Source organism: Tiliqua scincoides, chromosome 9 (assembly GCF_035046505.1).
Source record: "Tiliqua scincoides isolate rTilSci1 chromosome 9, rTilSci1.hap2, whole genome shotgun sequence".
Lineage (NCBI taxonomy): Eukaryota > Metazoa > Chordata > Lepidosauria > Squamata > Scincidae > Tiliqua > Tiliqua scincoides.
This window is the reverse complement of record NC_089829.1, coordinates 13,164,518-13,192,357: the sequence shown is the minus strand read 5'-3', so window position 1 is coordinate 13,192,357 and position 27,840 is coordinate 13,164,518. Positions and strand designations below refer to the sequence as shown.

The following is a 27,840-nucleotide window of genomic DNA, read 5'->3' as shown; positions in this document are numbered from 1 at the left end:
TTGGACAGATAAAAAAAAAGAGGTGCATAATTTATCTGTGGAATTCACTGCCACAAGGTGCAGGAAGGGTCACTAGCATAAACCGGTGTTTCACAACCAGTCATACAGACACCACCAGTGGTACTTGAGATGGTGTCTGGTGGTACTCGGTGGATCCCTGAACCTCTGCCACCTGGCAGCGAGACCGAGAACGCAACACAATGAACAGCAGTTGGAGACTTCACTTGGCAAGCAGAGCTCCAAGCTTTTCTGCTCTCAAAAAAGCTATCCACCCTGTGCCTTTTACTGGTGTTTGTTGCATTGCATCCGGCCTCCCAATCTAGAAATAACTTGCGATGGCACCATCATCATTATGGTGGTACTTCAAATAGGTGGACCATGTGAGGCGAAACACTGGCATAGACAACTTTAAAAGGGGATTAGAAAATGTCTTTTTCCAAAGGTGGAGCCGGAGCGAAGGGTGAGGAGACAGGGAAGCAGTTGAGGCTGTAGGGTCAGGCCAAGGGGGCAGAGAGGACCTGTGGAGATTCAAGGAGGTGGCTGTTGGAGGCAGCAGAGTAGCAGAAGTCATGTCCTATGGCTATTTGCCACCAGCTCACTACGTGAAACAGCCACTTCACGGAGCCTCATCTGTGAACCAGCCCTGTGTAGGCACTGCAACAAATCCAGCACCTTGTGTGAGGAAAATGTGTTTCACAAAAGAGACACAGGCCTGGTGCATGTGCTCTGATCAACCAGGGTTGGTTGGATGGTGAAAACCACTCCAAAGAGTTCCAAGCTTGCCTGTTCCCTTCCGCCCTTTCCCTCTTCTCCTTGCACGCCCGACTGCAAGGAAGGAATCTGTGTCGGTTACATCTCAGCGTGCCACACTATCCGCACCTGGGAGCTGTTGTTTAACTGGGATCAGGTCCCAGTTTCATATCCTGGTTTCTGAACCATAGTTAAACTACAGCTCCCAGTCTGGGAGACATGGGAACTGTGATGTCACTAATCCAAATTCCTCAGTTCCATTCCTGCACTAAAGATGAGGAGAAAGTGCATTTGTCTGGAGCTCCTCGGACCAGCAAAGTTTGATCTGAATCAGGCCACAGGGTCCACTCCATTGAAGGTGCATATGGATGCATTTCATCTCTTTGATGGTGCAAGTCAATGATGCTGATTGGTTGACAGGATGCTCTAGCAGCCAATGACAATCACCACCCACCCATGTGGTCTTGCCACAGAAATAGCAGGAAGACAGAAAGTTGTCTTCTGCTGAGTTGATTGGCTCAGTCCTGCTGAGTTGGTCTATTGAGTTGGGCTCCCATTGGTCCAGCTAGCTTTCAGTCACAACACGGACAGGCAATGGCTCTCTTTGAGGTTTCAGGCAGAGGTCTTTCTCACCCCTACCTGGAGATGCTACAAAAGTTTGAACCTGGGACACCCAGTAGCTTCTAATGGGCCTCACTGCAACCATGGATCCTTGCTGGTCCATTAGGAGTGCAGCCCATGGTGTGGTGATGTAGAAGACATCGCCATTGCCATGGTGCTGCCCCTACCATGCTCCTATTCCTGCCTTCCTCCTCCCGGGGAGGCTGCCATTTGAAATAGCAGAGCAGGTGGGGAACGGAGGGAAGAATTGAGAAGAGGCCGTTCTAAGCCTCCACACTCCTCTTACTTCTTCACTTCCTCTCTCTTTTCCCCGCCCTTTGCAAATAGCAGAAAGTGGCATGGAGAAGGACAGCAGTTTGAAGCAGAATTGGTAAGTGGGGCAATTCAAAGGCTGGCAAGGGCTGGGGGTGCCATCCATGGGCAGAAGGTGCAGGGCAACCCAAGGGCTGGTGGGGCAGGAGTGAAATGGTGCCATGCCAGGAACCAGAGAGACTCGGGACAAAAAAGCTCACAGAGCAGCCTCAAGAGAAGTGTTCGGTCACCAGCCAGCTAAAGGAGGATGCACAACTCTAACAGTGATACCTCTTGGAGTTCTCTGTCGAGTGGCCCGAGGCCAACCGACTGCCAGTTTGCTCTTTCACTGTAACAGGAAACATTTTTCCTCCGTCCTATTTATACAGCTTACCTCAGGAATAAACCAATTACTGGAGTGAAAAAAGAGCCCTTTTCCCCCATAAGGTCCAGCACACATCTGCAACCTCTGGAAAGGACATCCTCGCATTGCCCGCCAGCTGTGCTACTCCATTCGGATGGCCCAAACCCAAGTCGCTTTTCTGCTGGCCACGGCTGGGCTGAGTGAGCCTCGGCTGGATCAACTGTTTACCATGTCCATAAACAAACTGAGCGATACGAGTCTCCTTAAATAGGCTGGGTGAACACTGGGGAACCGGAGAAGAGGATAACCACCCGCTTTGCGGGCTCTACAGAGAAGGCCTGATCACGTGGCAATGCCGTTTGTGTGCTGAAGTGTTGTCAGGTCTTGGGATTTCAACAGTGGTGGCTGGGACAGGGCATCAAATGCACCTTATCTAGTGGCTTGTGCGCCACTGCTTCTGCCGCTTCTCCTCCCACACTCTCAATTCAAAAGTGAGATGCCCAGCATTCTCTTCTCCTCTACACTTCCTCTTCTGCTTGGTTCTCCACCTTCTTTGTGAATTCAGGGAGCAGGAGGAGGAGGAATGGGGAAGGAGGGGGGAAGATGAGTGCCCCCTGCCAATCTGCCATCTCAGTTGGCCCCACGGACAGGACAGTTTGAGGGTTTAACAACCCAATCCTGTGCAGGTCTATCCAGAAATCCCATTGTGCAACTGTTACCCTGCAGATGCCTGATCTCATCTGATCTCAGAAGCTAAGCAGGGTCAGGCCTGGTTAGTACTTGGATGGGAGACTGCCTGGGAATACCGGGGGCTGTAGGCTTATACCATAGTCTTTTGAGACTGAAGGTTGCCAACCATTTGATGAGGCCTGCTCCCTGGAAAGTAGGCTGCCTCCTACTTACCTCTTTCTCCTAGTAGGAAAGTAGAAATATAGGATTTCAACCTAAGTTTCAGGTCTCAGGGTCTCCAAGGAAAGGGTTAAAATCTCACTATGAGCAGCCCAGGACCAATGAGGGACAGGCAATGTTTTGGCTTGGCAAGGAAGTTTTTTTTTTTCTTATTCAGCCTGACCCCACATTAATCAGAATGCACCTGGGGAGAAAAGTCATCCATGAAGTGGAGAAGAGAGAGGTGAAAACACAATCAGAATAGTACTTTCCCACAATCCAAAAGGTCAGCCAAGAATCCAAAAAAGTTGAGAGAACTGTGAAGTTGGGAGACCCATCGTAAGAGCAATTGCATCGAGTCCTCCCAACAGAATGAATGGTCAGAAGGCAAGACACACACCAAATAAGAACTTCACCCAGGTGGCCATGTCTGGCCCAAGGCAAATCCGTGACTAAAATGGTGCCCATGTTGCTTGCCATCTTATTTCTAGGGAAGGGGGTGGTGGTGGTGTGTGCATCAGTGTGAGTTTGCCCTCCACACACAAACACACAAAACCATTGCTGCCTCTGCTTTTACCACCATCACCTCCTTGGCAGCCCATTGCTTTTTTTCAAAGCAGGCTGGGCAAGAGGATCCTAGAATCATAAAAACCTAGAATATTCAACTTGAAAAGATCTAGGAGCAGCATTCCCTGTGAGAATCCCCACTGCTTCTGCGGCTGCGTGGTGGTGGGGCAGGGCCTCCAGACGTTCGATGATGATGTCCTACATCATTGCTGAACTTCTGCGTAGCTGAAATCCAGGCTGTGTGGAGCTCGGCTGTGAGGTGAAGAGCTACATGGCTGCACACCTTAGAGTCCTGAGAGGTCATCTAGTCCAACCCCCTGCTCATACACTCCTTTCTTCAAGAGCTACAGAGAGTAAGTTTCCCCTCTTTTGTGCAATAGCTTGCAGATAGTTGAAAAAGGCTATCACATCTTCTCTTCTTCAGGCTTAATATACCTATAACAGGATCTTCTGAAGACCCTCAGACACCTCCTGCTCAGCTGTTCTGAAAAAGTATTGGACAGAGGAGGAGGCCCCAAAAAGTGTTGGAAATGGAGGAAATAGATCCCTGCTGCTCCTATCTTCTTCTCACTCACTCTCCTTAGAGTAGAACAAGTGAGAGGAGAATGGAGGGGCAGAAGGGCGAAGGGGCCAAGGCATGCCAGCCACTGAAGGGGGTAGGCAGGCATGGGGTTGACTCTGCCTTGTGGATGGGCTGGCCCTGCAAATCACTGATAGTGGGAGAAGCAAGGAGGAAGGAGAATGAGGATTTTGAACAGCAAACATCATTGGAATGCCAGGGAGATTAAAAAAAAAAAAAAAAGATGGTAGGAAATGTGATCCGTTCCACGGTGCCCATGCTCAGATTGTGTTGTGACATCCAAGGTGAGATTATCTTGACAGGCAGTTAATAATACTGGCAAGAAACAAAGATAGCATCAGAACAAAACCAAGAAGAAAAGCAACGGGGGGGGGGAAGACTATCGCTAGCACAAATGCAGCCATTCAGCCTCCGTTTATGTATTTATTTTGAGGCACACATTGAAATGCATCTATGCACAGTCTGTGGAACTCCTTGCCACAGGATGTGGTCATGGCATCTGGCGTAGATGCCTTTAAAAGAGGATTGGACTAATTTCTGGAGGAAAAAATTCATCACGGGTTACAAGCCATGACGTGTATGTGCAACCTCCTGATTTTAGAAATGGGCTACGTCAGATGCAAGGGAGGGCACCAGGATGCAGGTCTCTTGTTATCTGGTGTGCTCCCTGGGGCATTTGGTGGGCCACTGCGAGATGCAGGAAGCTGGACTAGATGGGCCTATGGCCTGATCCAGCGGGGTTCTTCTTATGTTCACAGATCTCACCTGATCTTGGAGCCTGTGCCATGCACAGAACCTAGGGCCAAAAGATGGCTTGGGCAGTCTCTTTGTTTGGAGAGAGAGTTAATTAGTCCTCTCTGCAGCTTGAATCTACCCCAAGCCAAATGGGCAAAGTGAATCTTCAGTTTGTGGAAGAACTGCAGAAGAGGGCAGGTGCATCTGCAACTCAGTGAAGACACTAAGGGTGCAATCCTAACCCCTTATGTCAGTGCTTTCCAGCACTGACATAAGGGCAATGAAACTCCGAGGTAAAGAAACAAACATTCTCTTACTTTGAGGAGGCCTCTGTGAGTGACACTCAACTGCAAGATGCAGCACATGTCCCATTGGTGCAAAACACTGACATAAGGGATTCGGATTGCGCCCTAACTGAGTTAATGCTGTTCATCGATTTTGATTGTTTTAATTGCTTTTGTAAAAGTTTTAATGGCGAATTGCCTGCTTTGGTTAGATAAAATAAATGAATAAACAGTGGCATGCAAATTCTCTTGTCAAAGCACTTCAGATTATCTACAGTCATGTTGCACTAACCCTAGCTGATTGGCTCAACCTTACCCAAAAGGTATTGTTCCTATTGGCTACAATGGCTGTCACTCAATGTGGGTGACAAGTGTCAGAACCAAACAGCGCTCAAGGAGGAAGTTTGAGAAGAGGTATTTCTAGCTTGTGTTGGTCGGGAAAATGGTTGTTTCAGTGAGGGGGTCTCTTAGTTCCTTACTTGTTTTGAACTCCTCTCCAAAGGGAACAAAAGATAGCATGGGATTCCAGCTGTATCAAGCTCATTCTCATCTGAAGGACGCTCCAGGACTTGGGGCCACGTGGATTGAAGCAGATTGACTCAAGATTTGAACACAGTTTGCTTTCAGGTGGAAGGAAAGTCCAGGCAGATTTCCTGGTCTCTCCAGACTTGGGGCCAGCATTCATGATCAAACATGGGATGGAGCATTCACCAGGGGTACAGCTCTGGCTATGCCAAAGAGACACATCAGGACTGTAGTTTGGAGCCAACCACATCTGGAAGCCTTCAACTTCTCAAGACCAGTGTTGGTCCATGCTCTGAATGCCAGGTGGACAGTCTATTGGGCTGGGCAGTAGGTGCCTCTCCAACATTCATTGATTGAGAAATTCAGCTCATTCTAGAAATGATGGTCTGGAGACTTTGACCTCCAGTGGCCCAGGGTCCAGATTCCAGACCAGATCTCCCCCACCCCCCACCCCCTTGATGGCATTCATCTTAAATTCTGTGTGGTCATGTCTCCCTCTAGTGGCTGCACCAAGAACAGCTGGAAGGCTCTCAAAGCCACAACCTACAATGACTGGTAGCGTCTCTCCTGGGTTTTACGCAAGAATTTTCACGTACCCTAAGTGAAGAGGCCGGGTATCATAATTGGGGCTTTCTGTGTATAAAGCAATTTCTCTCCCCATCTTCTTGCTTCGCCATGAAACTCACTGGAGAGCTTTGGACATCAAGATCTCTCAGTCTAACCAACTTCCTGGGGTTTTTGTAAGGATAAAATGTGATAACCCCAAATAAAAATAAATGTTTTTATTCATTTATCTGGGGATTTTTACCCACCTTCAAGGCAATTTAAAAATATTGATTATTTGATTAATTAAAAAAATTAATCAAAACAATGAAATAAACAGCAGTAAATAATAATAATAATAATAATAAAACTTTATTTTTATCCCGCCCTTCTCCCAAAAAGGGACCCAGGGCGGCTAACAACATATAAAACAAATTAAAAACATAATTTCACAGATAAAAACATATTAAAAACACATTAGCAGAACCCATAAAAACAGTAGTCAGAACAGTCAGAATAAAAGAGCATAAAACAGCAGTTCTTAGAGGAATCGGGCCTGTAGAAAAGCAACTAAAAGATATATAAAAGATGTTAAAAAGGCCAGAACATCAGAAGGCTTGGTTAAACAACAAGGTCTTCAGGCCTCGCCGAAAGGACTCAAGGACTAAATATAAAATAATAAAACCAGAACAATTCAAGCAATATTTAAATTGTAATCCAACTGAGGTTAAAATTCTGTTGAGAACCCAGAATACCATCACGTACAGGGGCATCAATTTTACTGAACTGCCTACCTAAACTAAAATGTTTTGGCTAGCTAATGACAGGCTGACAATGAGGGAGCCAGGTGGGCCTCAAGAGGGAGGGCATTCCTCTAACTAGGGCCTGTTGTGTGTGTAATGAGCAAAGAGATTCATGTGAGAAGAGACAGTCCCCCGGATATGCATTAAGGGCTTTGAAGATCACAACCAATATTTGGACCTGAAAACATACTGGTGAGTGGTTAGATTATTCACAGTGGGAGTTATATGCAGGGCTAGCCCAAGGTCTCTTGGCACCTGAGGTGGTGGGCCAAATGCTGCCCCTCCTAATCTGATGATGTGCCCGCCTCTCCTTGGCCCACTCCTTGAATTTGAAAGAGGAAGATGGAATGGAAGAGGAAGTGAGAAGGAGAGTGGTGGGCTAGAGTGTCTCCTAGAGCATTCTAGTCTCCTTTTGTCCATGCTTCTTCTTTGGCTTCATTCCCTTCTTCCTTTACCAATCTAGGCAAGGGAAAGAAGCACTGGAAGTACATGAGCAGATGGAGATGGGTGCCCTCCCCCACCAATCTGTGCTTATGTTTTTGACTTGGGGCCCAATCCTATTCAACTTTCCAGCTCTGGTGTAGTCACAGTGCAATCCCGTGGTAAGGGAATCCATGTTCCCATGCCTTGAGAAGGCCCCAGGGACTGCCCCTCCACCATAAAATGCAGTGCACACCTCACTGGCAAAACTGCACCAGCACTGGAAAATTGGATAGGATTGGGCCCCTAGCTACCTCTCAGCTCTACCGGGTTGCGGGACCCAATGCAAAATGTTTTTTATGGGCTCCCCACCCCTGTGGGTCCCTCTACTCACCAGGATGAGCAGTAGCGACAAGGCACCCAGCATCAGCATCACTGCCAACTGCTTGTGGGGGTGGGGAGGGGAGAAGGTTATTTCAAGCCAATAGAGCAGGGGGCAGGAGGGAGGGAGGGCTATCCAGTGGCAATACTCCACTCACTGTGCTCTCCTCGAAGTGCATCAGCTTGGAAGAAGCTGGAGCATCAGCTATAGAGCAAGGTGCCAGCTGCACTCACCGCTCCAGTGTGGGGCCCCTCTAGGTGTGGAGTCCAACTTAGCCAAATTGGATAAATTGCCCTAAGGCCAGCCCTGAGCTCTACTATTCAGTCTAACTGGGGCCACTCCCTTTTGACTACCAGACAACCTGAGAAAATTCAAGTTGAGGGAAAGGAAAATGACAGAGATGGGGGGGGGGGAGAGAGCAGGAAATTTCATTCATTCATTCATTCATTCATTCATTTATTTATTTATTGCCTTTTTATACTGCCCTTCCTCCAAGGAACTCAGGGTGGTGTACGTGGTTCTTCCCCTCCTTTTGTCCTCAAAACAATCCTGAGAGGTAGATTAACATGTTTATTATCATTATTATAGTTCACAAAGCAGCTTATTTTGAGAAGGGAAGATTAAGGGCCCAATCCTGAACAGTGCGTGCTGGCTCCCAGACGGTGCACACTGTCGCAAGCATGCCATAAGGCACGCTTGTGAGCCCTGGCTTGTGAGCCAGCACAAACGTGCTCTGGGCTAGCTCTGGCACTGGGCCCGCGTTCCACCACCCAGGGGTCACCTGGACCACCTGGCGGTGAAGAGGTGAGTGGGCGTGTGGAGGAAGGTGGGGAGGAGGTGGGAGAGGGTGGGGAGAGGGCAGGAGGGAGGCGTGGCAGAGAGAGGGAGCTGGGCGGGAGGAGGGCAGGACTGGTGGAGCTTGGCTCCACAGGATCCTGAGCCCCTTGTCAGGCCATGCGGCCCGACACGGGACTCCCCAATTCTGCGCCGGCTCAACAACTGCCGCAGAATCAAGTAACCCCATTGCAGGGCTAGTCCCCTTACTCATGGGAAGGGGGCAAAAGTCCTCTTCCCCCAAGGAACAGCCACGGGTTGCCCAGTTGCACGTTGCTGCAGTAACCATTTTGGCGCCGTGGCAGCTCTGCACTCCAGGCATCTCAGGATTGGGCTGTAAGATGTGCTATGATATTTATTTATTTATTATTTATTTATTACATTTTTATACCGCCCTTCCTCCAAAGAGCTCAGGGCGGTGTACACGACTGCTCCCCTCCTTTTGTCCTCACAACAACCCTGTGAGGTAGGTGAGGCTGAGAGAAAGTGACTGGCCCAAGGTCACCCAGGAAGCTTTGTGGCTGAGGGGGGATTTGAACCTGGATCTTCCAGGCCCGAGTCCGCCTCCCAAACCACTTCACATACGCACAAGCTGATTATTTTGTTTGGGACACTGATTTTTTTAAACAGTCCTTAATTTTATTCAGGACCTGAGGGGCACTTTCCTCTCTCTGAGCAAGGCCAGGTGGGGTGGAACGTAGGCACATGAGGTGGAACACAGCGATTCCTCCCCTGGATTTAAGCTGTATGCAAAAGTCAGGGATCCACAAGGGAGAGAAGACAGGTCAAGACCTGCCTGCTCTTCACTCCACACCAGTTCCTTGTTCTACTATACCTTGATGAGTGGCATTCTGCTTCTTTTGCATAATTTTATGATTCTGGGAAGGGCAAAGAGGTGACAGATGACAATGAGGGCCTGTTGGATATGCTGCTCAATTCCATCTTGCATTCAAGCCTCTGCCTCCATAAGAACTAGAAACTTGTTTCAAAGACTTTGGTTTGCTTGCTTGCTTAAGTATTCAATGAGGGTGCCGCACCCCTCACACCATGCGACACTCCCTTTCTCATGGGAAGCAGTGTACAGTGCATAGCCCCCAGAAGTGGTTTGGTGGTGATGCTATGGGCCCTCCCACCACCAAATGTGGCACAGGACTCTGCTTGGTTAGGGCTGAGGTGGCCACCTGTCATCCTGGGCAGACCACCTCCACCGCTCTAGATCTCTACCGCTCTAGCCCACTATTCTACTCCTCTATGCTTCCTCTTCCCCTCTCTGTTCCCCTCTTCCTTTGTGAATTTCAAGGAAAGGAAACCTGGAAGCTGCCCTACATCAACACATAAGGGTCACAATGGAGCAATTGGTGCCCCAGCTTCAGGTGCCAGATGTCCTGCACTTGGGTCAGTATCAGGGATCAGAACCCAAAACACGGGATGTAAATAAGTATACCAGCTGAAAATAAAATGCTGCTACATTTAGGATTGGAAAGGCTGCCTTTCTTAGTGGCAAGTAACCCTGTTTAGGAATGATCCAGAATGCCAATATTTTAGGCGTACTTACTCTCAAGTAAGCCCAGCTGAGTGCTGTACAGTGCCTGTTCATCCAAGTGTGAGTTGGGGGGGGGTTCCCTCTGGTGCTTACTCTCAAGGTTCAGAGGAGCAAGTTTACAGTGTGATCCTGCACTACAAGAACCTGTTTCTTTGTTCAGTCAATGGACACAGAGAGAAAGAAGCCTGCAGGGGTGTTCAGCGCAGCCAGATGTACAGCGCCACTGAACCAACCTAGGCTTACTTCTGAGTAAACATGCCCAGGAGGGCACTGTTAGAGCCCCAGCCCAAACTTGGGAGAAATGTTCAATCCTATGCATGCTTTACCTGGGAGGAAGTCCCACTGGATTCAATGAGACTTACTTCCGAGTAGACTTGCATAGGATTGGGCTGAAAGTCCGCTGTGTGCCCAGGAGACTCGGGAGAAACGGTCCGATCCAATGCATGCTTTACTTGGGATCAAGTCCATTGGCTTCAATGAGCCTTACTTCCGAGTAGACATGGACAGGATTGGGCTGACCGCTGGTGCCCAGTGGTGCCCAGGAGACTCGGGACAAAGGGCCCGATCCTCCTACGCATGCTTTACCTGGGAGCAAGTCCATTGGCTTCAATGCGGCTTACTTCCGAGTAGACATGCACCGCATTGGGCTGACAGTCCGCTCGTGCCCAGGAGACTCGGGAGAAAGGGTCCAATCCTATGCATGCTTTACTTGGGAGCAAGTCCATTGGATTCAATGAGAGTTACTTCCGAGTAGACATGCATAGGATTGGGCTGGCAGTCCGCTCGTGCCCAGGAGACTCGGGAGAAAGGGTCCGATCCTGTGCATGCTCTACTTGGGAGCCAGTCCCGCTGGACTCAGTGAGCCTTACTCCCGAGAAGACATGCCTCGGACGGGGCTGCGAGCCGTGCCCGGGATCGGGGCTGGCCAGGCTCCAGGCAGGCAGGCAGGCAGGCGCAGCCGGGGGGGAGCACCGGGCGAGGCGGCTCCAGGGCGCCGGGCGCTCCGCCTCGGGGGTGTCCCCGTCCCGCCCCGAGAGCCGCCTCCTGGGGCCGCGCCCCGCCCGCCCGCCGCTCCATCCCGGGAGCGCCCGGGCGAGCTGACAGTCCGGCTGAGCAGCTGCCGCCGGCGCATCGCCTGGGCTGCGCCCGCTGCTTGCCGTCGGAGGAGCGCCCACCCCGCGCGGCGGCGGCGGCGGCGGCACCTGAGCCGGGCGGGCGGCCCGGGCTGGGCTGGGACCGGAGCCCGTCCGCGCCCCCCGGAGGCTCCGTCCCTGCCCGGCCGGCCGCGCCGTCCAGGATGAGCCCGCGCTACTTCCTGCGCTCGCTGCTGCTGCTCATCCTCGCCGCCTTCTCGGCCAACGCCAGCAACTGGCTGTGAGTGTGCGGGGGGCGCGGGGGGCGGCAGCCGGGGGGAGTGGGGGCGGCCCAGCCCCAGCAGGTGCCGCCAGCAGCAGCCCCTCGCAGGCGCAGGAGCCGGCCAGGTCCTCTGCCCAGCGGGCTACCTGGCCAGGGAGGGGGGGGGGGCAGGCTCTGCCGCCCCCCACCAGGACCCAGCTCTTCCAGGGGGGTGGGGCTCTCGGGCAGCCTCTCCAACAGCCCAATCTCTTGCCTGTCTACTCAGAAGTAGGCCCCATAATAAATGGGCTTGTAAGTGGCTAGGATTGCAGCCTTACAGCCCAGTCCCATGCCTGTCTACTCAGAAGTAAGCCCCATTACAGTCAATGGGGCTTACTCCCTGGTAAGTGCGAATAGGGTTGCAGCCTTACAGCCCAAACTACTGAGAAGTCCCATTATAGTCAACGGGGCTTACTCCCTCTAAGTGTGGATAGGATTGCAGCCCAAGGCAGCAGAGGCCAAGTCTTCCCTGGAAAGGCCCCCCCCCCTTCCCTCTCTTCAAGGTCCTGTGGTTGAAGTCTGGGGAGGGGGGAAGGTTCCCCTGGGTTTCAATCAGCCTGGAGGGAGACACTGCACTTTCCAAGCCTGACTGTAGGGGATGCGGTGCTCTTTCAGAACTCTGCATATGCCTAGTGGTAGTGTCATAGCTAGAGGGGGTGCAAAGCACTAAGTTTTGCAGGGATCCCTACTGTTGCTTACAAGGGGCCGTCCCCCTGGGATCCATTTTGCTCCCCCCAGCCTGGAATGGCTCTGAAGGGGAGGGACTGCAGTGAGGTTTCCTGCAAAACTCGCTGCTTTGCACCCCTCTGGCTATGCCACTGCCTAGAGGTGCTTGTTGTCTTTGTGCTGCTATGGTTCCCTGGTACAGTCTGTGTCTGGGTTCTCTTGAGGGTATGCCCTGGAACCTGTTATCACCAATGGGGCTTGGAACACGCATGATGAAGTAGAATGTTGGCTCTTTGGGCCTGACCTACCTTATGGGGCTGTTGTGAGGTTTTGACAAAATAGCTTCGTGTGTGCTCTCTTGAATTCCTACAAAGAAGGGCTGGGTACAAATATGTGTGGTTTTGTCTTTGTTTTTTTTATATGGCAGTGCACTTTGTTTGTTGCTGAGTGCCAAACATATACAAGACAGTCTTGCAAGAAGTGAGAACACAGGGTCTCTGCCCCAAAGGCTTTGCAGTCTGAAAGCCTGTCTATAGAATCGGACTCGTTCCTAAATTAAGCCCTCCCGAGGCTAACGCTAGTATTGCTTCTTAAGAGTATGCACTGCCCTGTAGCGAGTGTTCTTTGAGCAGTTAATAAGATAAAATTATATTTTAGATCTCCATGAAGAAGGCGATGAAATCCATTGGTGGATACGGCAGGGGTTGAAAACCAGTCTTCCAGTTTGAATAGAAGTTTTCGAAAATGAGCATGCAAAGGGCCGGAATGGAGAAGGCCTGAGGAAGCCTCCCCTTTTCGGGAATGGCCCATAACCAAGAAGGCTCTAGATTGTATGGTTTGTCTCCAGCTTGTGTGGATAGCCCCCAAATGCAATTCCGACTTCATAACCTCTGTGCGACTTGCAACTGTGGACATGCTTCCCCCATTTTGTTTGATTTTTGCAAAGGTGAGGGGATCTCTGTGTGTTTCACATTTGTGGAAATCAGTAATGAGAGGGGTAGATAGTATCTTCTAGGTATGCTGGCTGCTTGTTGAACTGTGAGCCCAAAACGACATGACTAGCACAGAGCTGTAGCATCTGCGCGCTTAACTACTTTTACCTGGTATTTGTGTTTTGTGCAAGCGCAATGCCCATTTGCCACTGTCGCTTGGTCCAGTAGAGGGCAATAAATTCTACTGCAATTGGTGTTGGTGTGGCACACAGGTGTAGAGAGTCCAAAGAGGGCCCAGTAGGGCACCCCTCTCAATTGCACTGTTTCTCAATGTTTTTTGAAGGTATGACGCGCAAGAATGTGTAGGGAGAGGGAACTGGTAACCATAGAGGGCACTAGATGAGAATTCTACAGCTGAGGTCCAATCGATTCTTACTTGAGCATGGTGGGGTTGCTTCTGAGCAGCCGTGCCTAGGATTGGGCTATAAGGGCATTTATCAAGGGTCTTAGGGTCTTGTTTGCATGCTTGAACTTCATTCAAGTTGTTTTGATTCACTGGATGTAACTTTTTTTGCTGGGGGAGAAAGTCCTGCACCCAAACTTCAGAGCTTTTGCACTGTCAAGAAGCTGGACACAGCACCTGTGACTTGATCCAACTGTAATATAACAAATCTGGAAGGGGGCTGAGGCTCTCCCACCCAACCCCCTTTACTAACCTTCCTGTAGTGTTTGCCAGAAGATACTTAGAAATGAGATTCACTTTCTAGGAATGGGAGGGTTGCCCCTTGCGACCCATCTCTGGTGTTACCCAGAGGCCTCTCAGCAGAAATCTCCTTTCCTAGTTAGCTCTCTGCAACCCTCTCCTCTAGTGTGTGTGTTTGTGTTTCTGTGTTTCCAACGATCAGGTTTAAAAGCAGGCACTGGATGTTTTGTGGCTGCTTTTGGAAAGGGCCTTGCCCATTATGGTGATTATATTTTTAAGACCTTGTGCATATGCCATGATAGAGTCAGTGGGTGTATAATTCACTCTCCAGAAGAATCAACTTTGGTTTTTAAAAAAGAAGCAACCACCCCCTCTAAGTTTGTAGTCCTCATGAAGGCCTGTGTTGTTTGTAGAGGTAGGCTTCAGTGTCAGCAGTCCGTGGTGATGTCTCCGAAACTTCAACGGGTGCTGAATGTGATTTCCAGTCCTTAGCAGGCACTTGGAAAGCAGGTTGTCCTCTCAGCCAATATGCTGCTGTGGATGCCGCTGGGATCCGTGTGTCATTCGTGACATGCTTCCACTCTTGGCCATGGTTGGCAAATACGATTGTAGAGAAAGGGGATCAGTGCACATGTGCAGCTCCTGGATTCTCCCCAGTACTGGAAGAAGCAGATTAAATTATGCCAAGAAAGGCAGAGCGTGTGTAATCTACACATTTGATACAGGTTGCAAAATTCAGCTTTCCCAGGGTAAAGGTTTGAATGTTTTTCGTCTCAGAAGAGGCGCTTGGCTATGCTATGTAGTCCATACATACATGGCTTGCTCCAGTTGCAGACCTGCGACCAGTTTAGGCTGGAAGTTGACATTGCACGTGACATCAACAGTGATGAGGCTAAGGCAGTGGTTCCCAAAACACTGGGCTCCACTTTTTAAAATGACACTCTTTTGGGATCTACTTAGGTTTACCAGACTGTTAGATCTAGAAAGAAGTAACGTTTTATTTATAATTAATAATAACCAGAAAAAAGTCCCTCAAACATTTATCTCCCTATATTTACACATGCTTGCAGACTGCATGAGCTGAGTTCTTTGCCGGATAATTAGCAGCTACAGTCTCTGATTTTTGAGTAGCCTCAGGGCTTGAGGCTATTAGTTACCTAATCACCCTTTGGTGACCCACCAAAAATCAGGTTGCGACCCACTAGTGGGTCCCACCCATAGTTTGGGAACCACTGGTCTAGGGTGTTCAAGAAGAGACCTTAAACTCAGCAAAGTGTGTGGCTTAACCCTTTCCCCGCCTGCTTTGCCCTTCTAACTACTTTTCTCCCACCCCAATTCCAAACACATGACCCTTTCTAGACGCACACTTGAAACTGCAGGGGAAAGTTTCATGATTGGGGGTGTTTATTCTGTGCTTTTTTAGTCCACCCTCCCTTTATGAACACGGCTCCTTCCCCTTGTCTTATCCTCACAACAGCCCTGTGAAGTAGGTGAGTCTGGGAGAGAGCGCCTAGCCTAAGGTCACCCAGGAAGCTTTATAGCTGACTGGCAATTTGAACCTGGGTCTGTCTGAGATCCAACTCCAGAATTCTTCACACTATATTGGAAGGCTCTGGATTCAAAGGGAAATCTTAATCTCTAGATCTAGGGCCAAGAAGCAGCGGGCATGGCAGGGTTAAGCAGGCCTCACTGCAGAAGTGGCTTTTCCCTTAGGAAACATGTTCTGTATAATTGTTGTTTCAGTATTTTGTTCCTTTATATTTTTTTGCCTGCTTGTTGCATTATTCATTTGGTTGTACTGTTGTGTGTTTTGCTGTTCATTTGCTAGTCTCTTCTTGTTTGCACAACTCACATCCTCTCTCATTTGGAGCACATGCCTCTGTGTTGGCACAAGCAGATCCTATCTACAGGCACAGGTTGCCAGCTGCCATTTTTATGTCCCCAAATGCTCCAATGCAGCACCTTGGGGGAGGGGTTGGCAGCTGCCACAAACCCCATCCTCTACTATTGGCCGACAACTTTTCCCCCTGCAATGTCCCAGAATAAAGTTTACATCCAGGGCATTGCAGGCAGTGGCGTAGCTAGAGGGGGGTGCAAAGCACTAAGTTTTGCAGGGAGCCTCACCGCAGCGTGCAAGCGGCCCCTCCCCTTTGGAGCCATTGCAGGTGCGGGGGAGCAAAATGGAGGTGAATACCTCCTGGGAGCATTCCTGGGAGGCCTTCTGGGCATTTGCTTCTGTTTTATTCCCCAAAATGGCTCCAAAGGGGAGGGTTAGGGGCTGCAGTGAGGCTCCCTGCAAAACTTAGTGCTTTGCACCCCCTCTAGCTACACCACTGATTGCAGGACATACAGGTGCCCACAATGACCAGTGCCTGGATAGGAGAAAGTTTGTACCATCTTCTGCTTGCATTGAAATGGAGCACAATTGAACCAAATTAGCTCCATTCTGTGTATTAATTTTTTCTGAGAGACATTCCCCTAGTATCCGCAGCAAGAAAGTCAGTCTTACAACCCCTGGGGACTTTCTATGCCCAGAGCCGGCCCATTCATTAGGCAAACTGAAGCAGTTGCCTCAGGCAGCAGATGGGGGGGAGCGTCTATCTCTGTCCACCAAATTGCCTCTTTCCTTACCTTTCTGTCTCTTTCTTCCTTTTCAAATCCAGAGTGGAAATGGAAATGAGGAGGGGAGGAGAGTGCCAAGTAAGAATATTAGAGGGTGGGAGGAGCAGAGGCTGGCATAACTTCAGATAAGGGGGCACACCATCTGGCATGCCATGTCAGGAGGTCTTGGGCCAGCCCTGTTTGTGCTCTCATTAGGTTATCTTGCAGATCCTTCATGCATGCCAAGACCTGGGCATGGTGACTGGGCCTCCGTCCCTGCAGCAATGTTTCTGCCAATACCAGTGAAACCACTTAAGGAACTAATTAAATGGTAGGTTTCTCCCCGTGTGCATGTCTGTACATGGGAACATAATACTTAAGAGTTAGTATATGACTAAGCATGAGACGTGCTTTACTGATGATGCAGCCTTTGCAAGAAGTCTGTAAGGCAAGTCATGATCATGCCCCGTGCAGCAGATGGGGGAAGACTGAGGCTGTGAACAGAGTGGTTTGCCTAAGGCTACTGAGTGAGTTTGTGGCAGTGCAAGGCTTGAACCAGGGAAATCCTCATTTGTTGCTCAGGCCTTCAGCCACTGTGTTGCATTGCTTATCTGTGTGGTTCATGCTACACGTGACAGTGCTGAAGTGTGTTGTGGGCAAGGTAGATAGTGGCTTGAGCACTCTCTGATTTAAAGATTCAGAGGTAGCTCCAAAGACCTGGAAGCTGGATGTTCCGAATTAAACAGCTCCTGCCATTCACCACAACATCACCGTGGGCAAGCTTCCATGTGTGTGTTCATCGTTGAAGTGCCAAGTGATGACTTGCAGAGCTAAGTGTGAGAACGGACTGTTGCAGGGTAAAGAGAGCTGTTGTGACCATCTCAGGGAGTAATCCTAACCCACTTTCCAGCATTGACATAAGGGCAATGCAGCTCCGAGGTAAGGGAACAAACATTCCCTTACTCTGAGGTGGTCTCCGTGAGTGCCACCCCCCTGCAGGATGCAGCACATGTCCCATTGGTACCGCTATGCCTGTGCTGGAAAATTGGTTAGGATTTGGGCCTCAGTTGGGGTCCTTCACATGATCAGCTGGAACAAGGCGGTTCGGGCACGCGTGATCTCTCAGTGTCATTGATTACTCAGCACTTGGAGATGGGGTGTGTGAAAAGACTGCTGAAAGCATTGTTTGTAGTTTGATGTTGCAGCATGTCTGTTGTTAATTAGTGAGGGGCATGGACAGATGGACAGACCAAATGAGATCTTAATGTATTCACTTTCTTCAAACCCCTACTCAAGGTGCACCTTTTCCATGAAGCATTTGGTACTGTGTCTCATTCACGTTTCCTACTGTAATGAAGCAGAAGAATGTGTCCTTGTAACTGTCGTGCAGTCAGCATTTCTCAGTCTGTGGGCTGGGACCCACTTGGTGGGCTGCGAGCTAATTTCAGGTGGGTCACACAGCACCTAGCTCATCCACCATTGAAAATACAGAGCTGGAAATACAGGGTACTGAGCAGCTGGGCAGGGTGGTCTCCCGGTGGGAGAGAGGCCTGGTGCTTTGCCCTGAGTAGGTGGGAAAATGGGATGCTGGAAAGGGGGGAGAGCTGTGTGGTTGGAGAAGGATCCAAGCACATTAGATAGCTCTGTATAAATAGTCCAAATGCTTTGTGTTTCTGTCGAAGTTGCTGAAAGGCGGTATATAAGTATTCTTAAGATCTTGTTGGCATCCTTCAGTCTCGGAAGACTATGGTGTCACGCTCTGAATGGTGGTTCTGGAACAGAGTGTCCTCTCCAGTGCACGAAGCCTGGGTAAAGTAGATATGGAGGATAGACTGTTTCCCATGCAGCAAATCCCCCCTCTCCACGTCGCTGAAATGGTCCAATGGAAAGGCAGAGGCCAATATGGTTGGTTCCAGCGGCGTCGCAGGAGTTGCCAGAACGTGACTGTGTTGAGCCATGAGTTGCCTCAGGGACTCCGGCTCCGGATTTTGCCTCGAGGTTGACTCCTGAAGCCTCTTCCATAACTAGATGTAGCCACAAGGCAGTGGAGGTTTGGGATCAGAGTTTTCCTTCTCTCAGATGAGCTGCCTTCCCAGGCTGACGAGTCCCATCTGCCCGGTGGCTGTTTAGTCGCCTCTTACGACAAGTACAGCCAAACTGAGGGCCTATTCTTATCCCCCAGCCCCCAGGGGATTCTTAAGATAGTGAATGAATATTTGATCCATGATGGCTCTTTCATCACTTTCATAAGATAGTGAATGAATATTTGATCCATGATGGTTCTTTCATGGGTGTATTTTTGGTCATGGCAGCCACTGAATGATGAGCAGACCTGTGCGTTGCGTGTGGCAGGAAAGTGGGATTTTTTTTTTAATGTTCCTTTGTTGATGAAAGATTTGTATGAATGGACATTTGGAAACATACATCTAGATTTGGATGAGGCATTTAATTTTTAAAAACGCTGGTAGGACTTTAAAACATGAACAACATCTACCCCGCCATTCTCCTAAGATTCAGGGTGGCTTGCAATATAGACAATTGAAACATGAAAATCAAAATACCAAAAATCATAAACGGCGGCAATTTTTTTTAAAAGCTAAGAGATAGTAACATATAAAACAGTGCATCAAAACCTGGCAGCATCAGAGCACGTCAGCAAAGGATATAGTAGGCCCGGCTAGGCTCTCTTTTTACCCAAGTGGTCAAACTGTGTCTGGGCTGTGCCCTTCAGACTACAGAAACCTGATTGAATGCTCCTTTCTGCAAAAATATCCCATGTAGAAAACAATGATGTTGGAGAAGGAGCTAGGCTAGACCCTGTCTCCCTGCCACCAAGTTTTCTACAAGCAGGGAAAGTGTGAATAGACTTTCAGCAAGAACTAGGCCTGCAAAGTGACATCCTCCTAAGAATGTAAGAAAAGCCCTGCTGGATTGGTCTAATATCCACTTAACACTTGAGAGTTTCAAAGACAGAATATTTTGGAGTGGGGCTGCAAATGGCTTAAACCAAAGTGTTGGGTTGGTGTCGGGAGGGGGGGGGGGAGAGGAGGATAGGTCCCAATCTTTCTTTAGTTAAATGACGTCACCTTCTCTCTTCATCATCCGATGCTTTCACAATCATAGAAAACAGCACAGTCCTATGCATATTTACTCAGAAGTAAGCCCTCACTGTGATCAATGGGGTGTATTCCCCAGGAAAGTGTGCATAGGTTTGCAGCTGAAGAGTTGGAAGGGATCTTAGGGGTCATCTAGACCAGCCCCCTCCCCATCCAGTGCAGTTCCAATCAGTGCCACCTTTTCGGCTCACACTTGTGAGTGAAATGGGTGTTCTCTGTGGTGGTGGATAAAGAAACCAGGAATATGTGCTTCATTCCAGATTGGCTAGAGCAGGGGTGTCAAACATAAGGCCTGGTGGCCAGATACGGCCCACAGAAGCTTTTTATCTGGCCCTCGGGCTCTCAGCTGCTAAGCAATGCTGAGGTGACACTGCTGAAAGGGTGGCTGGCGTGATAATTGGGCTCTCTCATATCTTGAAACAGAATCAAGATTTCTGTATTTTCTCTCCTGTCATTTAGCAGCTAATGAGTTCCTACAGGAGAACAGAGTGTTTATTTCTGGTTTTGACCCATTTAATGACATCACTTCCTGTGTAATGACATCACCTCCGGCCCTCAGCAGGCATCATGAATGCTATTCGGCCCTCTGTATGAAATGAGTTTGACATCCCTGGGCTAGAATGTAAACGAAGGAGCTGGGGCAGCATGGTATTTAAAAGAGCAAGCTTGGATAGGGGAAGCCCAGTTTGAGTTGGCCATGAGTTCATTAAGTGTCCTCAAGCAACACCCTCTCATCCTTGGCTTGCCCATCTGCAACATGGGAATAATATTGATCTATCTTAGTATATGAACCACCTTAAGGCAGCTCAGACCATGGGTTTGTTCTTTCCTAACCCAACATCAGGGTTCAAGGTTTCAGTTTTTCCAAGTCCTTCATGGAGGCACTTCAGAATTCAAACTGAGCACCTTCAGCATGCAAAGCAAGGAGTCTGCCACTGAGCTCCCTTCCACAGCACAGGGAATGCTTTGGACGATCTAACACTGGCTATAAACTGTATGATTGTAATTAGGTTTGTCGCTAATGAAACCTTAGTGCCAGTTTTAATGTATCTGATTGAAGAGGTCTGCATTATCTCTTCAGAAGAGGGAACAAAAATGTTCAGTTGGTTGGTTGGTTGGCAACCTTCAGTCTCAAAAGACTATGGTATAAGCCAGGGGTGTCCAAACATTTTGACAGGAGGGCCACATCATCTCTCTGACACTATGTCGGGGGCCGGGAAATAAATAAATAATTTACATTTAAAATTTGAATAAATTTACATAAATGAATATATTAGAGATGGAACTTATACAACTGAATGAAGGTCTTGCAGTAGCTCAAGGCCTATAAAAGGCCTTGCACAAAGCAAGGCCAACCTTTCCTTCATTGCCACTGCTGCATCACAGACGTGAAACAGCAAGTAGTGGAGGGAGCCCTCGTCCCACAGCTCAGGTGAGAGGCTGAACAGTCATCCTTACGCTGAGAGTAGTTGCATCAGGCCAGCATGGGCTCTAGGAAATCTCTGGAGGGCCAGAGGCTCATTGGAGACTGGGGGCTCCCCATGGGCCAGATTGGGAGCCTCCGAGGGCCGCAAGTGGCCCCCGGGCCGGGGTTTGGGCACCCCTGGATAAGCCTACAGCACCTGGTATTCCCAAGCAGTCTCCCATCCAAGTACTAACAAGGCCTGACCCTGCTTAGCTTCTGAGATCAGACATGTTCTGAAGAAGAAAAGAAAGTATATTTCCTTTGTTTTATAGTGTTGGCAATGTATATGTCCTAGAAGACACATTAAGTAGAGGCATTCTGACCTGTGTGAAAGGAGAGGAAGGCCTCTTCTAAAAAGGTATGGAGGAATGCCTCTTTGTGATGGTGCCTCCCTCCACAAGGCCGTCAATCAGGGAGTCGAACCATTAAGGTCCATTAGTGTGTTCACCCTCTCTGATTCCGACATGCTTAAAAAACAGTTTGGTAAGCCTGAGATGTTTCAAGCTGGTTTAAATCCGTTTTAGGCAGCTCAGACTATCATGCTTACAATATCACTTTAAAAAACTGATTCAATGGGGAAAGTCAGCTACAGCTTATTTTTGAGAGTTTGGGGTGGGGGGAGTTTCCCTTTTCCAAACAAACTGCACACAGCAAGCTCAACACTGAGAGAAACAAGTTTAACATTTGCAAGCAGAGTGTTTGGTTAGTGGGTGGTTTATTTTGTCACCACTTGGGGGGGAGGTTAAGGATTTGGGTCCGATTTAGTTTGACTCCCTGTTGTCAACAGAGCTATCCTAATGACATACTATAGGGAATTGAACCGATTATCAGACTAAGGGCCCAATTCTATCCAACTTTCCAGCACCGGTTCAGCCGCAACGCAGCCCCGAGGTAAGGGGACAAATGTTCTCATACTTTGAGGAGGCCTCCACGACTGCTTCCCACTGCAGGATGCAGTGCATGCCCATTGGCATGGCTGCACTGGCACTGGAAAATTGGGTAGAATTTCGCCCTAAGGCTACGAACCTATGCACACTTTCTTGGGAGTAAGCGCCATTGAATCCAGTGAGACTTGCTTCTTAGTAAAGATGCATAGGATTGCACTGTAAACGATGTTGCCTTAAGTATTACAGTATTACTCATACAATCAACCTCTGGCAGCAGTGCTGAGCTTTGGTGTGCTGTCCCCACACATTTTGCGGCCATGGGCTTTCCAGCCCAGTTGTCCTTTGATGTCCTTCCGACAATGACCCCAAGTCGGGATTCCCTGAAGTGTGTGTGAGCTCACCAGGGCCAGGGCTTTGAGTTTGTCCTTCAGAGGGGCTGGGAATGGGGTGGAGAAGATGCTTATTTACCAGCATGGAGAAATTCCTGCTGAGCAAGAGAGTTCAGCCTATTCTTTTTATCCAGCCGGGAGTATGAGGCTACAGCTGTGTATGGAGGGAGGCTGGGGGGGGGGGGGAATCTTGTTTGCTGGAAAAGGGCTGGTGGTGGGGAAGAGACTTGAATGGGGGGGAAGTAGTGGTGGGGGAAGTAATTGAATGTAATGAATGAAAAGTGTATTAAGATGAGGCTCTTTTAAAGCGAAGCTAGGCCAAGTGGGTGGGATCCTATTAACTGAGTTGAATTTACATGGCAGTTAGACTGACAGTGCCTAACCTAGATCAATGCCAGCCCTGGGGCGGGGTGGAATGGGGGGGCACTGCATACCACATGCACTACTGGAGCCAAGTGTGTAACTGTTGCAACTTGTTCTCCAGTCCAAGCTGGAGGAAAAAGTGTTGAAGGCACCCCTGCCTTGGCTTTCTGTGTCTCGCCCCGATTCCTACAGGTCTGTGTGATGCTTCTTGGGAGTGCGGGTTTGCCTGTGTGCCCATTTGCATGTGTGCACTTGGGGGGGGGGGGGTAGAGTGGACTGCAAAATTCCTTTTTGCCGTCTAAGGGAGGACAAGTTACAGAGGTATCTGCTTCCTACTGACCCTTGGTCCATCCAGCTCAGCACTGTCAGCTTCGACTGGCAGCAGCTTCGGACAGTTCCCAGCCCTATTTGGTGATGCTACCAGGGAATGGACACCTGCATGCAAAAAGGATCCTCTAGCACTGAGCAAGGATACCATCCGTTGGGGGGGGGGGGAGATGAACTCTGATTTCCATGAAGTTCAACACTCTGACCACAATACTGCAGCAGCCCTGCTCAGTTTTAGTCTGCACATGACAACCACCATACTTGTGCAAACCGTACCTTCCCCAAAGAGCAGAAGCTGGGTATAAAAACCTAAATGGTTTAATACAAGATGGAGCAAGGATACGGCTCCTTGGTAGAGCCCTTTTCAACACAGGGTTCCAGACTGAATTTCCAACGGTTCCAGGTAGAAAGACCCTTGACAGGCAGCAGGGTGTGAGTCGGGGTTGGCATCGCTGAGACTGACGGAACAATAATCTGACTTGCTACAAGGCAGCTTCCTGCATTCCGCAAAGGGGCTCCCTGCTGCATCCACTGTGAGCAGCGCCTCAGAATCGTTTCAAGCTCCTAGTCCCTGTGGTGCTTTCTGCCCCTGAGTTTGAAGCTACGACGACCGTTGCGTGGGAAAGAGGTGCTGGATGCAAAATGGTGCATGGGATGGACAGAACGCGTAGAGAGGGAAGTTCTCTTTCCTCTCACACAACACCAGAAGCAGGCAACATCCACCCAAATTGACTGGCAGGAGGGTCTGAATAGACAAAAGGAGATATTTCTTTACCCAAAGAGTAATTAATCTGTGGAACTCCTTGCTGTGCGTCTGGCCTAGATACCTGGAAAAGGGGATGGGACAGATTAATGGAGGAAAAGTTCATCATAGGTGACAAGCCATGTTGACCACATGCAACCTCCAGGTTTGAAAGGTAGCCTTTCTCTGAATGCCATGTGCAAGGGGTGGCAAAAGAATACAGGTCTTGTGTGCTTCCTGAAGCATCTGATGAGCCACTGTAAGATACAAGAATCTGGAGCAGATGGGCCCTTGGCCTGATGCAGCAGAGCTCTTCTTATGTTCTTATATTCAAAAACTGCAGTGATGGAACTCCTGAAAAGCTGGAAGTCTTGCCCCAAAGTATTGTACCTGGAACAGGCTGTGAGTATTCACAGGCCATTCTGCACATGCTCCAGGATGCTCTTGTAATGTTCAGTCCTCTGTTCCTGACCACATGCATTTTGTAACTGTACAGCTGTTACAGCCAGATTGCAGCCAAGAGCCTGATAGTTCATATTGGGGGGGAGGCCAGATCAGAAAGAAAACACTTTAAGCTTGGATATGACTGTCTGGATAATAGACGTGGTCCTGGAGTTTTTAAAAGATGGCTGTCCACTTGCAAGGATAGGCCTGGTGACTGGAGCAGAGAAGAGACTGCCAGAGGGCAGTGAGCTTGATGACTTTTTTCAGGTGCAATCAAATTCTTGGGAGGCTTCGGCAAAGGAATGCGCCTTGTCCTCTCCTTCATTGCAAGGCTGGTTCTGCTCTGCCTCTCAATAGACCTGTGCACGTCACAAGGGTGACTGCAGCAGCAGTCTCTCTCTCTCTCTCTCTCTCTCTCTCTCTCTACATGCATGTGCATGCACACACCACACTTGGCCTTGCTCCTGCTTGCTGTGTGCCCAGGTGTGTGTGGCGTCCGTTGTTGCTTTAGGCCGGAGGGTAGGTGTTCATTTCTTGGTGGAGCTTTGCTTTTTCAGAAACCTGCCGGATTAGTGATTAAGCTCAGGGAGCGTTTCACAAGACAAGAGGGTGTTTTATGCTGGCTTTTTTTTTTTTCTTTCCCCCTTCTGAAAAAGCAATTTCTCAGCCTGTTGGAACTCGCATTCCCCAGCACTTCGGAGAAAGAGAACATGGAAGGGAACGTTCTGTCAAAACTCTGGGGCCAAACTACACGTTACACTTATTATCCCTGTGCTAACGTCTCCAATAATTTCCCCTCCTTTTCTAGACCAAACAGCTGAGCGCTCCAGATGAGGAAGGGTTATGGGGAGGGAGAGAGGGGTTACTTAACCCTTTCCCTACCAGCCATGTGTTTCTCTGAAAACTGTGCTCTCCCCTCTCTGAGTCCCTTTGGAACAGGGCACTCATTCCTTTTTTGATGTAAACCGCCTTTGCTTGCCCCTCCCCACACTCCACCTTTGCTTCAGTCTGATCCACATGACCCTTGAGCTTGTACACAGCTTCTTGGAGATTGCTTACTTTGCAAATTGCTGACTGCAATTTTGAGGTGAGCCCGCCATGCGACATCAAATGCGGTTGTGATATTTGTGTTTAAAAATCTGGGTTTTTTTTAGTTTCTCCCTCTCGCTGCATTAAAACTAAGGGTTATCTCAGGGCCCAAGACTTCTTGAGATGATGTGGCAAATGCTGTTCCCCTTACCAAATGATGTACCAGCTTCTGTTCCTCCCTCTCTCTAGTGTCCTAATTCAGCACTTCCCTCCCTCTGTGCTCCTCTTCCTTTTCCAATCCGAGAAGGAAGAGGGACAGTGGAGGCAAGAAGGTGGATGCTCCTCACCAAACTGCTGCCTGATGCAGTGCCTTCAGTTGGCCTCACGGATGGGCCGGCCCTGAGCTGTCCAATGAAATTGACGTGTGGGGAATTCAGGACAGACAGAAAGAAGAACTTCACACCAAGTGTAACTAAACTGTGGAGTTCACAGCCACAAGATGGCTTTTTAAAAGGAATGAGACACACTTGCAGAGGCCAAGTCTATTCTGTGGCCACTAATCATGATGGCTATGTCCTCCTTGCAGGCTCAGAGACTCTGGGTGCCAGTTTCTGGGGATCAACTGTGAGGAAGGGAGATGCCTTCATTCCTGCTTGGGTGTTCTTCAGTGGGTCTGGCTGGCCAGTGAAAAACAGAATGCTGGACAAGATGAGCCTTTGACCTGATCCAGCAAGACAGGTCTTATGCACTTGTAGGGTTTCTAATGGGTATGACCCAGGAGCAAGCTATGAAATGCATTCGCCTTGTGCTCAGGGATGCCCTTATTTATTGCTGTTTTGCACATTATGGGGCAGATGCTCTGCCAATTAAGCCTGGCTGTTCACACTTTTCATTCTCCTTAATTGTTTGTGCTTCGGGCCCTTTTTCACTTTGTTCTTTGCTTGAAAAACACACACACGCACAAATAAATCTCCTGGCAGACGAAATTTTAATTATGATGAGTTGCAGTTAATTATGCAAAGTATGGAACCCGTCAAGCACCTATGGCTATTTTTACTTTTATGGAGGTGAAATACTGAAAATATTTGTTATGAAAAACAGCAAGAATGAAAAAAAGAAAGTGCCTAAAACAGATGGAACAGCTCTTTAACTCCTGGTGCACTGCAGTAAAGGGAATTGGCTGTAAGCTGGGAAGATGCTAATTCAAATCTTATTATCAGTAGTATTTAGGACCACTAAATATTTCCCAGCCGCAGCCTGTTCCCCCATTTCCATAAGATGCTAACAATACTGCCTAAGAATATTGTGATATGTGTGAAACCTGAATAGGGGGTTGGACTAGATGACCTCCAAGATGCCTTCCAACCATACCATTCTGTGACATATTTCTGAGCACTGTGAGAAGGAAAGTTATAAAAAATACTAATTAACTTTTTTTTCCCAAAGTCATACAACTCAGAGCTGTAAGGGGGGAAAATTGCACATATTAGTATATTCTATGGATAATTTGCCAAAAATTAAAAAAGAAAATGACCATCTCGTTCATATTCTAAATCGGTTTGTCAAATCTCAATATCTGATCTACACTAACCTTTAATTCTTACTCACGTTCACCTTTAGTTCATACTACCTTCCCAGGTTGTTTGCAGTCCGGTGTGATCGCTCAAAATATTTCTAAGAAGTCTCTTTGAATGCTTAAAAAAATAAGTTTGTTACCTTGTGAGAGTTAGAACAGCAATCTTGGAAGGTAGACTAAGCATTCAGCAGCCAAAACTCTCCCCATTCTCTCTCCCCACAAGCCCTTTTGTGGGGAGGAGAAGAGAGAACAGCTGGAGCCTGTGCTTAGATTTGCAGCCAAGCCTGACATCTCCCCCCCACCCCCGCTAGTATAAATGTCATTTGCCAGGTTTGCTGGTGGTCTGTTATGGGGGGGGTGACTGGGGGTGGAGGGGAAAACCAGATGGCAGCCGATGGTCCTTTTTGCAAGCGTCTTTGGTTAGAGGAGCAGCTAGTTTGTGGTGGTGTTTCAGTTGCATGTTGTGTGGATCTGTGTAGCTCATTATTGTCAACTCTCTGACTGGCAGTATCCTCCTGGGTTTCGGGCAAGGTCTTTCCCAGCCTTACCAGGAGACGCTTCCAAGGATTTAAGATGGGACCTTCTGCAGATGCTCTACTGCTAATTGACACCCCTTCTCCTATTTGTTGTGAGTCTGCTTGGACACCCCTACAGGTTGTGTGATGGGATATACTTTTTTTAAAAAAAAAACTATATTTTGCCTATTTTGCGGATGTGGGGTGCAAGTTGTGACTTTCTTATGGCCATCAAATGACTTCGGGGTCATTAGAACTCTTTGATTTTTAGTTCAGCCTCTTAGCTGTTGCTCTGGTTTAAAGGATAATGCTGACCCAAAAATCCACACAGCCTTGAAGGTGATGTGGCAGCAAAACTCACTGGGATCAAACTGGAGGTTATTTCAAGGGGGGACAGCAAGAGAAATTCAGGCAGGCAGCTGTCCTCTTTGACTTTCTGTTGTCGTCGTCCCCCCCGTCCCGTCCCCCCCACTCCCTCTTTGCCAGTAGCAACAATGATGTCTTTGGCCACTGCCATGAATTTCATTCCCCTGTGATCAGGGCTGGCCCATCCATGAGGC

The 27,840-nt window shown here is 48.8% G+C and overlaps 1 protein-coding gene and 1 pseudogene across 1 annotated transcript in view; both read left to right on the top strand.

The window, feature by feature from the left end:
• Positions 1-2,730: 2,730 nt before the first annotated feature.
• LOC136660892 (5S ribosomal RNA) lies at positions 2,731-2,847 on the top strand (annotated as a pseudogene).
• An 8,580-nt stretch (positions 2,848-11,427) lies between these two features.
• Positions 11,428-27,840, top strand: part of WNT4 (Wnt family member 4) — a 38,237-nt gene continuing 21,824 nt past the window's right edge. The window contains exon 1 of the mRNA XM_066638007.1: positions 11,428-11,504. Within this exon, the coding sequence (XP_066494104.1) occupies positions 11,428-11,504 (77 nt within the window). The remainder of the gene's footprint in view (positions 11,505-27,840) is intronic.